This window comes from Hoplias malabaricus, chromosome X1, assembly GCF_029633855.1.
Source record: "Hoplias malabaricus isolate fHopMal1 chromosome X1, fHopMal1.hap1, whole genome shotgun sequence".
NCBI lineage: Eukaryota > Metazoa > Chordata > Actinopteri > Characiformes > Erythrinidae > Hoplias > Hoplias malabaricus.
The window spans coordinates 13437766-13453998 of NC_089818.1; the positions used below are offsets into that span (position 1 = coordinate 13437766).

The 16233-nt window shown below is 40.2% G+C and overlaps 1 protein-coding gene across 2 annotated transcripts in view; it reads left to right on the forward strand.

Moving 5' to 3' along the window:
* The first annotated feature begins 761 nt into the window (after positions 1–761).
* Positions 762–16233, forward strand: part of LOC136675660 (pre-B-cell leukemia transcription factor 1-like) — a 75897-nt gene continuing 60425 nt past the window's right edge. For both annotated transcript variants that reach the window (XM_066652349.1, XM_066652350.1), the window contains exons 1-2: positions 762–1548; positions 3900–3973. In XM_066652349.1, the coding sequence (XP_066508446.1) occupies positions 1373–1548; positions 3900–3973 (250 nt within the window). In that variant the 5' untranslated portion in view covers positions 762–1372. The remainder of the gene's footprint in view (positions 1549–3899; positions 3974–16233) is intronic.

Consider the following 16233-nt stretch of genomic DNA (forward strand, 5'->3'; position numbering starts at 1 on the left):
TTCCAGGTAGGCTCTGGAACCCCCACTACCCTGAACTGGATAAGCAGTTACAGATAATGAATAAATGAATAATAATAATAATAATTATTATTATTATTATTAGTAGTAGTATTATTATATGTGAACAACAGCAGTCCACCAGCAATGAATGGGAACTGATAAACCTTTTAACAAATCAGTAATTTTGCTAAAGTATCTTACGTCTGAACAGATTATCATTATTTATCAATCACCAATAACTTTAAAATGAGTGTTTCTACACTCATTGTCCACTTTACCAGCAGCATTTCTGTGTATGATTCATTTAGACAGCAACACACACTAACATATCAAATTAATGGCACTCTGGTGGTCCTGACCAATATTTTAAAAAAGTATTCAGAGCAACTGCAGGACTACAGTCTGTAATTGTAGGAATGCAGGGGCGGATAAAATGGACAGAGAGAGTGGAAACAAGGAGGTGGTTTTAATGTTACAGCTGATTGATGTATATAAAGAAGTATATGGATTAACTACGTATTTTTTATGTTCACATTCCCTTCAGCTCTCTGTTATTGTCCAGCTTTTGACGGGAGACCACGCCCACTTCTGCGCATGATTGACATGTGGGGAGGCGGAGTAGGCGGGGCCAGAATGCGTGTTCTGTCGAATCATATCGCGGAGAGGCTGAGGTGGGCGGGGCTTGTGTTGTTATGTGGTGTGTGTCAGTTAGTGTTCGAACGAACGCGCAGGAGCTCGCGCTTCAGTTCGGCGTATTTTTCTGTCGCTGTTAGCATCTTTAGCTTTCCTCTCAGAGACGCGGCATTCGTAGCCGAAAACTCGAAAAAAAATCAGGATTTAAAGTCACAAAAGCGAAGAATGTCGACTTAAACGCATGGACAGTGGGTGTATTCAAAGTTTTTCCTCATTTTTCCCCTCAGCAGGAGTGGCTTTCTTGGTTTTTCTTGGCGCCTGATCAGATTTCAGAGATTTTTCCCCACTAAAAAACAGCTGTGAACGGCGGCACGTTCTTCTTTTTTTCTGTTTCTCTCTCTTTCTCTGTGTATTTTTCCCTCTTTATCTTCTTTATTCTCGTTGTCTGTTTCTCTGTAACCGTGGAGGGGGCGGCAAAAATAAATATATTTACCTTAAAGAAAAAGAAGAGAAGAGGAGTCAGTTCGTGTTCTTTTCTTTCCTCCCTGAGGAGAAAAAAAATCCCCAGATTCTTGTAACTTCACTTCTCTTTCCTGAGGAGAAAAACACATCAATAAAGAAGTGTGAGAGGGTCTAAGAGGAGAAGGTGGTGGTGTCTTTTTGTGTGAAACAGAAAGGAAAAAAGAACCCAAAACAAGCAAAAAAAAAAAAAAAAAAGATACAGGACCACGGAGGAAGGATGGACGAGCAGACGAGGCTAATGCACTCTCACGGCGTGGGCTTGGCCGGACACCCGGGCCTCGGGCAGCACATCCCGGACGGCTCCGAGCCCGAGGGTCGGAAACAGGACATCGGAGATATTTTACAGCAAATTATGACCATAACAGACCAGAGTTTGGACGAAGCTCAAGCCAGGTGAGCTTATGAAGCGTCTGAGTGTCTTTAGCTGGTATATTAAGAAACCTATACGATGTGTATTAAGGGTTAAAACCTCTAAAAAACATCTAATTAGTGCTGTGCAAATCCGTGTTATTGTAGTGCGGTGCAAAAGCCAGAGACCACCCTATAATAGTAATAATAATAAATTAATACCAGTTTCAGAAGAAAATATAATGTTCAATTCATGTTCAGCATTTAATGTGTCCAGTTTTCTTGCTTTCAGTTTCCCCCACACAACTTTATTTTTACACACCTCCAAAGTCTTAGAAGTTGTTTTCATTCTCCGTTTTTAAGATCACGCAATGTACAAACACATCCAGACTTTGGCATGGCCAATCTGTTTCTTTAGGAACAAATGCAGCTGCTTTTTTTTCCCAATCTTTTGTGTCTATTTCCTTTTCTCAATAAGGGCGGCACATCCTTTCAGACCCATACTGAGATATTCTCACAGTGAATGAACAGTGTAAACACGCAGCTGTGGATGGGTTCAGATCTGAAGCGAGGGGAGTTGGATTTACTCCTCTGTCTCTAAAATGAACATTTTAATGTTTATTTGATGTGGACATTTTTTGGTGAAGAAGACAGGCCTTCACGACTGTTATGGGTCCCCACTTTAAAGCTTTGAATTTTTTTGAAAATATATTTGACTTTTGTCTTTTAAGCAAATAGATAATCTCATATCTAGGCCAAATATATTAAGAACTATTTTCTGAATAATAAATAACTATTACTTTTCTGCCTTGAAATTTGATGAATAAAGGGTGGTCTCTTGTGGACAACTGTATATTGTCTCATAATATTCCTATAATTTATATCAATATGAAATACCTTTGTGTCATATTTTAATTTATTTGCAAATTAATGATACTATAGGAATCATGTTGAAAATCTTGTTAATTACTAGTTATTACTACAATATTCTAGTTATTGGTGTTATTCCCACTCTTAACACTACTCCTGGATTTCCATTCTACTTCATCTGTCTTTTATCAACACACCAGCCTTTAATAAATATTAAATTGCCTATATTGAGGATCAGTTGAGCTCCAAATCACCATTTTTCACACATACCTGTTTGTTTTCCAATATTAAAACAGAAGTATTTTGATTGTCATATGATTATAAATTTCACACAATATCATTAATTGTCCCTATCACTGCATCAACAAAAGGAAACATTTATTTTGCAAATATAAACAGTGTAATCTGGATTTTTGTACAATTAGCACATTCAGTGTGAATCCAAATATTCAGTAACAAGTGCACTTTATCTAAATATGGCAAAATTACTTTGGGTTTAGGTTTAATTTTGTAGACTAAATTTTGGATTAAGACGTATATTGGTGAAAGAAAAGAATCTTAAATCTGATTTAGAAACATGCTTAACTGAACAAATCAGAGTTAAGTAAACATGAATATGTAAAAGAATACTTTTTATATTATTAAAAATTACTTTGTGTTCTTTTACTGTGAACGCTTTAATTCTGTTTTTTTGAAGATGTGGATTAATGCTAGCTTTCTGGTGGATGAATTAAAGCATGTTTATGGAATGAAATCTGTAAAGTTTAGGAAAGCATAAAGACGTAGTAAATCGGAATATATATTTTGTTATATATTTAGCACATTTAAATTCACTGAAACAGCACGATTTCTCCCAGCAGTTTTCTTCTACACATGGTCAACACACTGACACCTCATCACACAATGCTTCATCAGCATCACGCTCGCAGCAGTTACCAAACGTTGGCCGGGAGAAGAAAGCTTTAAGCTTGTATTAAAAATTGATCACTGAAGTTGTGTGCCAGCATCGACAGCAAATGCATGTTCCACCTTTAGTTTAAGCAGAGACCAACCAGGAAACAGTTAGAGGAAGCTGAACTGAGAGATGTTGATGCAGTATAAGCACAGAGCATGTCCACACTATGCCCAGGCCAGGTCCATTGACAGCTTCAAAACCAACAGCAGAGCTTTGTACTGGATTCTGCCAGTACTAAGAGGTTAAACCTGGAGTAATCACAAATTACAAATAAAATAAAATGTGTAAAGCAAAATTAACCCACATCACACCTACAGTAAAGCCTTCCCACCCATTTCCTCCTGCTTCTGTCAGTGTTTCTGTCGCTCATTCTTCAGGCGTTGATGGCTGACTGAGAGCAAATCACAATTCCTGCCATTTGTCACTGCGGGGTCGTATTTAATTTACCTGTTTGTCGTGTGCTCAAGCTGTCACTTCTTTTAAATGTCAGTTTTTCTATTTTTACAGATTTGAAAAGCTCTTGACAGGTCACGTTTTCTGAAGCATTGTTATTTTATTATTTTATCTGTAGGAAACATGCGCTGAACTGCCACAGAATGAAACCTGCACTTTTCAACGTTTTGTGTGAAATTAAGGAAAAAACTGGTGAGTCCATTCATGTTTTTACATCCTCTGCCGTCAAAAGGTGCAGCACTAAAGTTATTCATATAAAACACATAACACAGTGGATTTCTACTCTAAATACAGGTTTTAAAATATGTATAAGTGTAGGAGTACAACTGGCTTAGACTGGATACCTTACATAATGTTGACTGGTGTTATTTAACTTGATGTTTAAGTATAAACATGGAAATGTGTCAGGAATATGTGTGGTGCTATGTTTTTGCACTTTATTGACTAGACGTTGGATTATTGCATTGAGCTTTAGACTGACATTACCTTCAATTTCTGTGTCTAAGGAATATACAAGTTTATCCCATTATTTTGTCCTCTGGCTGTGTTTGTGACAATGTGTGTCAGAATATTTAACCATTAAAATTAAATTTATTTTGAGGCTTATTACATTATAATAAGGGTTTCTTCTTCAAAATAAAAAGTGAAGTGACTTTTTTTATATTAAATCTTATTAAAGATTAAAGACTTTTTAATAGTGAGTTTGAGAAACTATAACCCTTTGTATGTTTTCTTAGATTATTATTGATTAAAACTCAACACAGTTGGTTTATTATGCCCACAGTTTTAAATACCACAAGATAAAATACCAAGTCTTGTTTTTCTGTGCATCTTTCTATGTTGTTTTGCTGTCCTTTCTTGTGTGAGAACATTTCATTTTATTATTAAATGTTATTAAAAACTAAAAGGTTATGTTGAAAATAGCAAGCAGAGGTAAATCCTGGTGCTGATATTGTGGTTTGAATCCTAATTTCTTTTTTTTTTTTTTTACTATTCTCCTCCAAGTGTGTTGAGATGCTTGGGCAAAGGCATGGGAAAAATACTTCATATAGTTGATGTCTCAGATAATTCTGGAGAAAAGAGTATGTTTTTTTCTGTGAAGAAAATAGTTATAGAAGGTGATACATGATTTTTGTTTTTGTTCCGAATCTTACAAAGTACATGGCTGCTTCGCTGTTTGTGTTGGGTCGAAAACAGCTGGCTCAAATGGTTTAGAAATGTTATTTTTGGAATAACATTTGCTGCTGCTTTGACAAACACCTCAGCATTTTCTTGAGCTGTTTCAGTTCAGTTAATTTAGTCAAATATGTATGTTCATTTCCACATGAAGATTTGCAATGTCAGCATTTATTCTCAAAAGTAGGACAGCCACTTCTTATAGAGCGTAAACTGGGATTATGATGTTCATGTGGAAATATATTGGGGACAATAAAAATTTTTCGGCCGATTTATACTGATACTGTTGAATAACATAAAGGACCACTAGCCCCTTTTGAATGCTTTCAAATATTGTAGGAGATACGAGGTTGTGTCACAACATTGACAATAAAAAACTTGTTTTCAACATACAAATGTAAAGCAAATTGTACGCTACAGCATTCACTGTGTTTCTTCTAGAGAGGTTAATTTCTCTTTATTTTTGTCATGAAAAATCGTAATGACTGTGGAAAGCTTTTTTCCTCCTGATTACCTCCAAAGTGTAATTTAGGTTTTTGCTGCTCAGAAGTAGAACCTGGCTCTGTTCCAGATGGTAAAAGCAGCTGCATTAGTAGAGTCCCTGCATTTCTCAATCAGAGTAAAGTTCTGACCCAGAGAAGATCGCTTGGACGGGTTGCTGTGGAAAAAGTAAAGTGAACAGGGGGCTGGTGGGAAGGCTTTTCTCCTGGTCTTGTTTAGGAGTGAGAGAGAATGAGAGAGTGAGAGAGTTATGCCTGGCTCTTTGAACTGGCTGGGTTCACTCAGAGTTCGTCTCCAAGATGAAGAACAAAGTGACTTGGACCTCTTCCTGGCTTTTTTTTTTTTTTTTTTTTAACTTTCCTGCTCCAGACTCCCTTCCCACAGTTCCTGGCAACGACAAACCTGCCGAGCTTCTATAGTTGAGAGAGAGAGAGCCTCTGCTCCAAAAGGCTAGGAGTAATACCTCATAAACATAGTAGCAACTCCTTGGATTAGATTTACATGGGGAAACAGGTTAAAGGCAGGATTAGATTTACATGGGGAAACGGGTTAAAGACTGAATTAGATTTACATGGGGAGACAGGGTAAAGGGAGTGATTGTGTGAGTGTTTGTCGCTCTGTGAAGGACTGGCGCCCACTTCAGTGTGTGTTCCCACCTTCCACCTAATGATTCCTGGTAGGCTCCGGACCCACCACAACACCACTCTGGACCCAACCACGATGCGGTTACAAACAATGAATGAATGAATTGCAGGGTAAAGACTGAATTAGATGTACATAGAGAGATGAGGTAAAGACTGGATTAGGTTTACATAGAGACAAGGTAAAGACTGGATTAGGTTTACATAGAGACAAGGTAAAGACTGGATTAGATTTACATAGAGAGACGAGGTAAAGACTGGATTAGGTTTACATAGAGAGACGAGGTAAAGACTGGATTAGGTTTACATAGAGAGACGAGGTATAGACTGGATTAGGTTTACATAGAGAAATGAATTAAAGACTGGATTAGATTTACAGGGGAGATGCAGTAAAGACTGGATTAGATTTACAGGGGGAGATGTATTAAAGACTGGATTAGATTTACATGGGGAGATGCAGTAAAGACTGGATTAGATTTACAGGGGAGATGCAGTTAAACTGGATTAGATTTACAGGGGAGATGCAGTTAAACTGGATTAGATTTACAGGGGGAGATGCAGTAAAGACTGGATTAGATTTACAGGGGGAGATGTATTAAAGACTGGATTAGATTTACATGGGGAGATGCAGTAAAGACTGGATTAGATTTACAGGGGAGATGCAGTAAACCTGGATTAGATTTACAGGGGAGATGCAGTAAAGACTGGATTAGATTTACAGGGGAGATGCAGTTAAACTGGATTAGATTTACAGGGGAGATGCAGTTAAACTGGATTAGATTTACATGGGAAGACAGGGTAAAGACGGGATTAGGTTTACATTATTTTGGTTTTCATTTTTTCAGCACATGACATCACCAAACATTTGTCTGGTGCTCTGATTTTTGTCGGGATTATCTGTTTCATACTTCAACGCACTTAGCTGATATACGCCTCCTCCCTTTCTCCCCAAAAACCCAAGCAAAAACTAAACAGAGCCTTTGTTTTTGTTGTTATTTAATGTAATCACAACCATCAGGTTCTTCAGTTGCACTTCTGCTGCTGATTTTCTCTCTCAGGACTTCATTAGATGCATCCGATCAGAAGTGTGCTGCTTACGTGTGATGGGCGTCTGTTTAGAAACAGTCATTAAAGCTCTGAGCCTGCAATGCTGAGTTTTTAGAGCCCTCACTTTTGTGTTTACACTTTGTGACAAAAATGAGGTGTGAGGAAAGCTACGAAAGGACGTGTTTAAGTTCTACAGTCATTTTCCAGTCATTTGAAGCCAGTTCGTGCATGCTAAAATTAGCCCACTGTAGACAAGAAAAGGAGAGGTACACTACGCATCCAAAAATGTATTGACATCTCTTTGAAAGAGTGATTTTCATTGCTTTTACACACAGCAAATATAATATACATAGAAAAGTTTTACCGATAGAATGGGACACAAACGGCTGCACATTAATCTTAGGTCTTGATGTTCAGTTTAGAATAAGGTAGTGTGTGTTGATGTAGTGTGTGTGTGAGTGAGTGCAGGGTTTGTTGTGGGGTTTATAGTGGCAGGTGTTTATGTATCGTTTTGGTGCCATCATTATTTCAGTGAAGTGTTCGCCTCTGCCCTGGGAACTGCGCATATGCATGTCATCGTTCTCACATATGCACTAGCACACATCTGTCTCTCTCTCTCACTGTCTCACACACACATACACACACACACACACACAAATAAATACATAATACTTACATACTGATCATTAAAATGTTCAAATATTGAAGTGTATTAGGACTGAAAGTTTGTGTTTTCACAATATAAAAAAGCTGCCATTTTAATTCTAGCCTGATGGCTAATGTCTTACTAATGTCTTTTAAATGGAGGATGCTTAGATTCTATAACAGATTTAAACCAATCAGAGGCAGCCATCGCTGTGCTGTGGACATGACCACAACCACAACTGACTGACCGTATGGCGCTCTACACAATTAACCCCAGATCTTCTTGGTCTTAGCTTTAAATATAGACCTGGACCATAATTTCTGGAAAACACATCACAGTTTAAATCTCAATTGCAATATTGGCCAGAACAATAGCAATTAGGTGTTTTTTCATATTGTTCAGCTCTGCCTGGTGTGTATTTAGTAATGTCCAACAACTTCAAGTTGTTGTTGTGGTGCAAAATACTAAATAAAAACAAACTTTAATTTTTTTTATTATTTTTTTAAATAATTGTACTTATTTTATTTCCAATATTCTCCAAAACTGTGTTAAAATTCATAGCTAATTTTTAACAGACACTTTTCCATTTATGTTTTAACCCAGGTTTATTCTGCAGTAAATATGTACAGATATGCACTAAAAAGTGAATACTTTCATAAATAAGCATTCTATTTATTAATAATAAGTAGAATGCTTTAATAAATAAGAATTCAAAGTGTATTCGCCACCTGCCCTCTTTTACATCCGCCACCTTTTGCCTTTTATATTTTTATTTCTGCCGTAAAGACAGAGAGAGACAGAAAGTGCACTATTTTTTTAAAAAAGACACTAGGTTTTTAATCATAAATGTCCATCCATTCTGAATTTAAATGGCTCTCTCTATAACTGCTATAGAGGTGTGTGTGTGTGAATGTGTAGATATGGCTTTAAGCTTATGTTTAATCTGTAAAGATCTTTTCTCAGTGGACTGCGGTGGTCTCCTCTTCAGAATCATCTCTGAAAGTTGTGCAACTCTCTATTTGCCTTTAACGCAGGGTGTAATTTCACACTGCTATCACACAGACGCTGCTAAAATCCACCGACGACCAGAAAGCCTCTCAAATCTCTGCCGCTATGACATTTACTGAAAATCTGCCGAGCTCTGATCGACCGGAAACACTAGCACACACTCGTTCTGTCCAGTAATTCAGATTTTCCCCTTTTGTTTCTCTTCTTTTTGTCATTGTTTATTACAGACTTGTTCTGTTCTTGGCTGTTTTAGCTGGGAGTCTCTGGAGCTTTGGGATGGGAGCAGTTAAATCCAGAGATTTGTTCGTAAACAGACTCAACGGCACAATTTCATTAAGTTCTACCCTTTGCTATTCCTTTACAGGGGAAAAATATTTAACTATATTTAAATTTTAATATATATCATTAATATATATATATATATATATATATATATATATATATATATATATAACTGATGACGTAAGAGGAAGCTGTCTGAAAGGGATGTTCGGGTGCTAACCCGGATTATATCCAAAAAACATAAAACCACGGCTGCCCAAATCATGGCAGAATTAAATGTGCACCTCAACTCTCCTGTTTCTACCAGAACTGTCCGTCGGGAGCTCCACAGGGTCAATATACACGGCCGGGCTGCTATAGCCAAACCTTATGCCAATGCCAAACGTCGGTTTCAATGGTGCAAGGAGCGGAAATCTTGGCTGTGGACAATGTGAAGCATGTATTGTTCTCTGAGTCCATCTTTACTGTTTTCCACATCCGGGAGAGTTATGGTGTGGAGAAGCCCCAAAGAAGCATACCACCCAGACTGTTCCATGCCCAGAGTGAAGCATGAGGGTGGATCAGTGATGGTTTGGGCTGCCATATCATGGCATTCCCTTGGCCCAATACTTGTGCTAGATGGATGCGTCACTGCCAAGGACTACCAAACCATTCTGGAGGACCATGTGCATCCAATGGTTCAAACATAGTATCCTGAAGGCAGTGCCGTGTATCAGGACGACAATGCACCAATACACACAGCAAGACCGGTGAAAGATTGGTTTGATGAACATGAAAGTGAAGTTGAACATCTCCCATGGCCTGCACAGTCACCAGATCTAAATATTATTGAGCCACTTTGGGGTGTTTTGGAGGAGCGAGTCAGGAAACGTTTTCCTCCACCAGCATCACGTAGTGACCTGGCCACTATCCTGCAAGAAGAATGGCTTTTTGACACTTTTTGAGTCGCCAATCCACCTACCAGCGTTTGTTTTTGGACTGTGGGAAGAAACAGGAGCACCTGGAGGAAACCCACACGGACACAGGGAGAACACGCAGACAGTCACCCGGAGCGGGGATCAAACCCACAACCTCCAGGTCCCTGGAGCTGTGTGACTTTTTTTTTTTTTTACGTAAGAAGCATCTCATGAAACTGACTTGTAACTCACTCACCTATATACACCCATTCTCTTGCATACATACTCAGTCAATCACTGCTTCATTCATTCATTATCTGTAACCACTTATTTAGTTCAGGAGCCTACCCGAATTCATTGGGCACGAGGAATACACCCTGGAGGGGGCTTCAGTCCTTCACAGGGCAACACACACGCACACATTTACTTACACCTACGGACACTTTTGGAGCTGTGTGACTGCGACACTACCAGTTTGACCACCGTACCTCCACTGAATCATTCATTGACTCAGTCACATACATACTCATTTATGCTAGCTCACCCACTCACATATAAGTGCATAGACACTCACTCGCTCACTCATTCCCATACATACTCACTCACATAACTACACACTGTCACATTCAGTCACTCATTCACATAATTTCTCACTCACGTACACACTCACTCATGGTTAAATTCTTCATAAGCTGTCACCACTCCACAAGAGGGCACTATGTTCTTGATCAATGTATCTGTACAAAATCTGGCCGACCAGTCAGAGCTCTGTCGTCATGGTTACAGTCCGAACAAATGACCACAAATTGGCTGGAGAGAATATGTGAAGGACCAGAGTTCATCTGATGAGTCCTAGTCTGAGTCGTACAGCAGACAAATGGACAAATTAAGAGACAGGGAGATGGACATATAAAGGGACAGGCAGAGAGAAAGACAGTTCTGTTATGAGCTCCAGACACTTGCTGTGTTTATGTTGCTTAGCTGAGCCAACATGTCACAGGCAAACACACACATACAAACAAAAACATGCAAACAAACAAACACATTGCTTGAGACCAGGAGCTATAAAGCTGAAAGATCAGGATTACTTGTAAAAAAATTATATATATATATATATCCATCCATCCATCCATTATCTGTAACCGCTTATCCAATTTAGGGTCGCGGGGGGTCCAGAACCTACCTGGAATCATCGGGCGCAAGGCGGGAATACACCCTGGAGGGGACGCCAGTCCTTCACAGGGCAACACAGACACACACACATTCACTCACACACTCACACCTACGGACACTTTCGAGTCGCCAATCCACCTGCAACGTGTGTTTTTGGACTGTGGGAGGAAACCGGAGCACCCGGAGGAAACCCACGCGGACACGGGGAGAACACACCTATATATATTTTCCCTATATATATATTTCCCTATATATATAGGGAAAAATATTTAACTATATTTAAATTTTTATATATATATATATATATATATATATATATATATATATGTCACGGTGGCGCAGCAGGTAGTGTCGCAGTCACACAGCTCTAGGGGCCTGGAGGTTGTGGGTTCGATTCCAGCTCCGGGTGACTGTCTGTGAGGAGTTGGTGTGTTCTCCCCGTGTCCGCGTGGGTTTCCTCCGGGTGCTCCCACAGTCCAAAAACACACGTTGCAGGTGGATTGGTGACTCGAAAGTGAATGTGTGTGTGTCTGTGTTGCCCTGTGAAGGACTGGCGTCCCCTCCAGGGTGTATTCCCGCCTTGCGCCCGATGATTCCAGGTAGGCTCTGGACCCCCCGCGACCCTAAATTGGATAAGCGGTTACAGATAATGGATGGATGGAGATATATATATATATATTAAAATTTCTGTGCATGTGCAGTCTGCAAAAGACTTGAATCTTTACATTTTGTTACATAAATTAAAATCAGCTGCTCTTTACTCATGAAGAATGGAATAGAAATGCTCTGTTGGTGTATTCATATAATTTTCTGTGAAGACCAAGTGTAAACACAGAGCTGGATTCAATGAGGGTTTAGTTTTTGGAGTACTTCAGATTATTAGCACAGAGGCAGTTTGTGTATGTACATACATTGGTGTGTATGTTTGTGTGTGTGTGAATAGAACATTTCCAAGTGTTGTGTTTCAGCTGCTGACTTTCTCACTGCAGGTGATAGTAGTGGATCAGTTTACCTTCAGTTCAGCTGCACAGAGTTACAGCAGAGGTGTTCGTTTATCATTAAAGGGGACATAAGATAAATTCCCTTGTGCACTGCATATTCACATTAATATGGGGATTACGAGAATTCCATCACACACAATGTGAAACAAGAATGCACAGTCAGTTTACTGTGTGTCTAAGTCAGAAAACATGGGATAAAATGGGTCTTTGTGATTATGCTTCTGACGTCAAAGAGACTTTAAAATTGCCCCGCCCCCTTGTCTGAGTCTGTCCAATCACAGCGCAGGACCTGCTTTTATGTGGGCATGCAAAGATGAGGTAACATGCAGCAAAACAGACACAAGACACAAGCAATAAGAGCACTGAGTCAAAAATGCAGAAGAAGCAGCACAGAGAGAAAACGGCTAAACACCAGAGCTTCTGCTCCTCACTCCTCACTGCTATGCGTTCGGGTCAGTGTGAACAGCGAGTGGCTCATTATCATTAAAATGAACAGGTGCTGAAAGCAGGCGTTCTGAACAGGGCTGCTTAGACAGGGGAGAACACCGCTCTGGGGCTTGTGGGTTTTTGACCAATGCAGGTCACAGATGTTTCATTAAGAACCAGAACTGTGTTCCACTGTGGAGAAAAGGGGGAATATGTCCATTTTAAATGACAGCAACAAGCTCCCGGTATCAGTGAGTGAACTCTTGTTCAGGATTTACAGCCGTGTCTTTATTGGGGCGTCTCCTGGAAATGATAAAGTAGCGTCCAGAGCGATTTGATCCTGTGTGGCCATGTCACTCACACTGAGAGTGTAAGGACAGCGTGGCCCTGTGTATGAGGTCAAAAAAATACACTTCCAAAACTCATTACATTATTAGTTAATGGCCAAACGTATATATGCGATACGTTATTTCTACACTATTAGCTCCACTGATCATACAGGAGCTCTTTGTAGTTCTACAATTACAGACTGTAGTCCAGTTGTTGCTCTGCATATTTTGCTACCCCCTTTTGACCCTGTTCATCAACACCCAGGAACCCCACAGTGCAGTTATGATTTATGTGGTGAATCGTCCACCAACCATTAAAAAACATCCATATGATAGAGTCCTGTGTACACTGATGAAAGGCTAGAGGATGACCAACACTAAACGGTTGTCCAACAAGGTAGGCGTGTCTAACAGAGTGCACAGTGAGTGGACACATGGTTTAAAATCTCCAGGAGCAACTGCTGTATCTGGTCCACTCGTACCAGCACAACACACTTTAACACAAAATCACATCAGAGTCACTACAGCGCTGAAAGTTATCCACTGCTCAAAACATACCTACTCTGTGGGGGTCCTGAGCATTGATGAACATGGGGAAAGAGGGGTAGCAACGCATGTAGAGCTAAATACAGTATGAAGTAACACAGGGGAAGTGTCTCACTGTACTGTAAACTCTCCGTAAGAGGTGACTCCGGCCTTAAATACCAGTCCTGTTCCCTGACAGCTGCCTCCCACATTTATTCCCGAACACACTCTTCACACACTCCGTCGTGTCCCAATGTGTGTTTCTTGTCGAATGAGAGACAGAAGCTTGTATCTGTTCCAGCGTGTGTCAGTGGCTGTGATTAATCAGCTTTAGCTTTGACAGAGGAACTCAGCACAAGTTACTGCAAACATCTGGATTCTCTTTAATATCTGTGCACTGTACGGTAACGGCATTTACAGGCTTCTGCAAGGTCTTGGGGTCCTGCGAGGGATCCTCTCCTCAAGTCACTCTCTGTGGGGTTTATGGTGTGTTCTCCCTGTGTCTGTGTGGTTTTCCTCCGGGTACTCCAACAGTCCAAACACATGTTTGTAGATGGAGTCACTGTGTGAAACTGTCTACAGGTGTGATTGAAAGTGTTCCTTACTTGCTTCTAGTGTCTCCGAGTAGGTTCTGCACCCACCATGACCCTGGACAGGATGAAGTGCTTACAGAGGATGGATGAATGAATTACAGTAAATATCTTAGACAAGCAGGTGAGGTCTTAAACAACTTGAAGTTGTATATTTGTGAGGGGATATAAAAGGGAAAACACATCATCTGAAAGACACAGGACAGCGTTTGGCTCTTCAACCTGTTAACGGCACTAATTACAGCCTCCCACCTCCGTTATGCACGTCTGTAATTAGGCTCTTAAAACATGATTAACACGTCTCAATTACGCCAGTCATCATTTGCATAATTTATAAGGCTCTGTAATTGCAGGAAGGAGCTGAGTAATCACACAAATGCACAGGAAGCATTACGCCGCCGCTGAGGCATGTCCACTTCCACGGCCCAGAGGATGATTAGACATCAGCGTCCAAATAAAACACACGCCATGTTTCTCCACACATCTCCATGACACAAACGCGACGCAGGAGGAAAGCAATGCTTCTCTCTCTAAAACCACACAACCACACTGTAGTCCCATGACTCATGGAAGTGACATGGAGGAGAACCTAAACACAGAGAGGGACCGAGCAACTCGAGCAGGTCGTTTCAAGGAAAAACGCTGTGTCTGAGGTTTGGACGTGTTTTGACTTTAGTGAAGCCAAGATGTGAACACTGAGAAAAAACAGTTTCCGACCAAAGTTAATCTGCAGTCTGTTTAAAACTGAACAATCACATACCAATTATGAACAGAGCACAGCTCAGAAACAGAGACGATAATCGTTAATGACGTAATCTAATAATAAATCATCCACAGTGGTCTTATGTCAAATGCAAACATCAACACACAATAAACAACCTTTTGTTCATACATTAATAATCAACAACATCTCTGTAAATGAAAATATTTATTTTTGAACGAAAATCCTTTCTAATAAGAAATAATTATAATAAAAAACTAAACTCGATTCAAGTGACAATACTGGTCATTTCATTGGTCCCATCTCGGGGTAATGGGAGACAGTGACACCCGAAGTGTGTTCCGTACGTTCAGTCTGTTCCGTAGTTTCGTTTTGGTTGCGGTCACTGCAGAAAAACCTGCTTCACAAAGAGAGGTGGTTGGAGATGGAAGCAGGGCTTTCAATGCGTTTTGGGCGATCTCAGGATTATTCTGCCTCGATTTTAACACAGAACACTGGCACAGTTGTTGTTTGAAACATACTTTTAAGGCCACCGTCATTTGCAATGTCCAGCAGTTGATCCTCTTCTAGCACGGACAGGCTCCATTCACCAGGTTTGTTTACAAATGGGTTGCGGATCCATACTTTCGCCGTCCGTGGGTTACGCATGTATGCGTCTGTGCGTCATTCCGCACAGAAGTCACTTTTCAAAATAAAACAACATTTAGACTGATAATTAAAAAAAAGAAAAAATCACTCGTCGCGACCCGGTGGTTGGGGACCGCTGCTTTAGTGATCATAATCGAGGTAAAATGTTCCAATAATTGTGATACTGATTTGCGCTCATATCGCACAGTACTACTGAGATGGTGCTCCTCTTGGAATGCTTCACAGCTGATGAATTGGAACATTGCTGTGAGGATTTGATGGCAAACACACAAACAGTGAGGTCAAATGCTGATGTTGGAGAATCAGTTCTGGATCTCAAACACCACACCAACTCATCTCTAACATTCCACATCCCGGGGCTTGGGGGTTTCATACCCCACAATCTCACATTCAGTGAACAGTGCATTACTGGGTTGATTGTGCTTTTGTTTAGAGATTATAAGAACTAAACAACTGTGTCAACAATAGGTGCCTCTAAAAGAGGTGAGCTAATTCCGTGTTTTTGGACTGTGGGAGGAAACCGGAGCACCCGGAGGAAACCCACACGGACACGGGGAGAACACACCAACTCCTCACAGGCAGTCACCCGGAGCGGGAATCGAACCCACAACCTCCAGGCCTCTAGAGCTGTGTGACTGCAACACTACCTGCTGCACAACCGTGCCGCCCTTATAAGCAATTAGAAAATTTTAAACATAGTAAAAACTGCAGTGGAGGCACAGCATATATGTCTTGTTCTTTGTAGGTTCGTTTTATATATATATTCTTCTAGTGTGTCATTGTAAATTTTCATCAAGAGGAGAGTGTTTATATGAAGGGCATCATCATGGCATGCATTAATC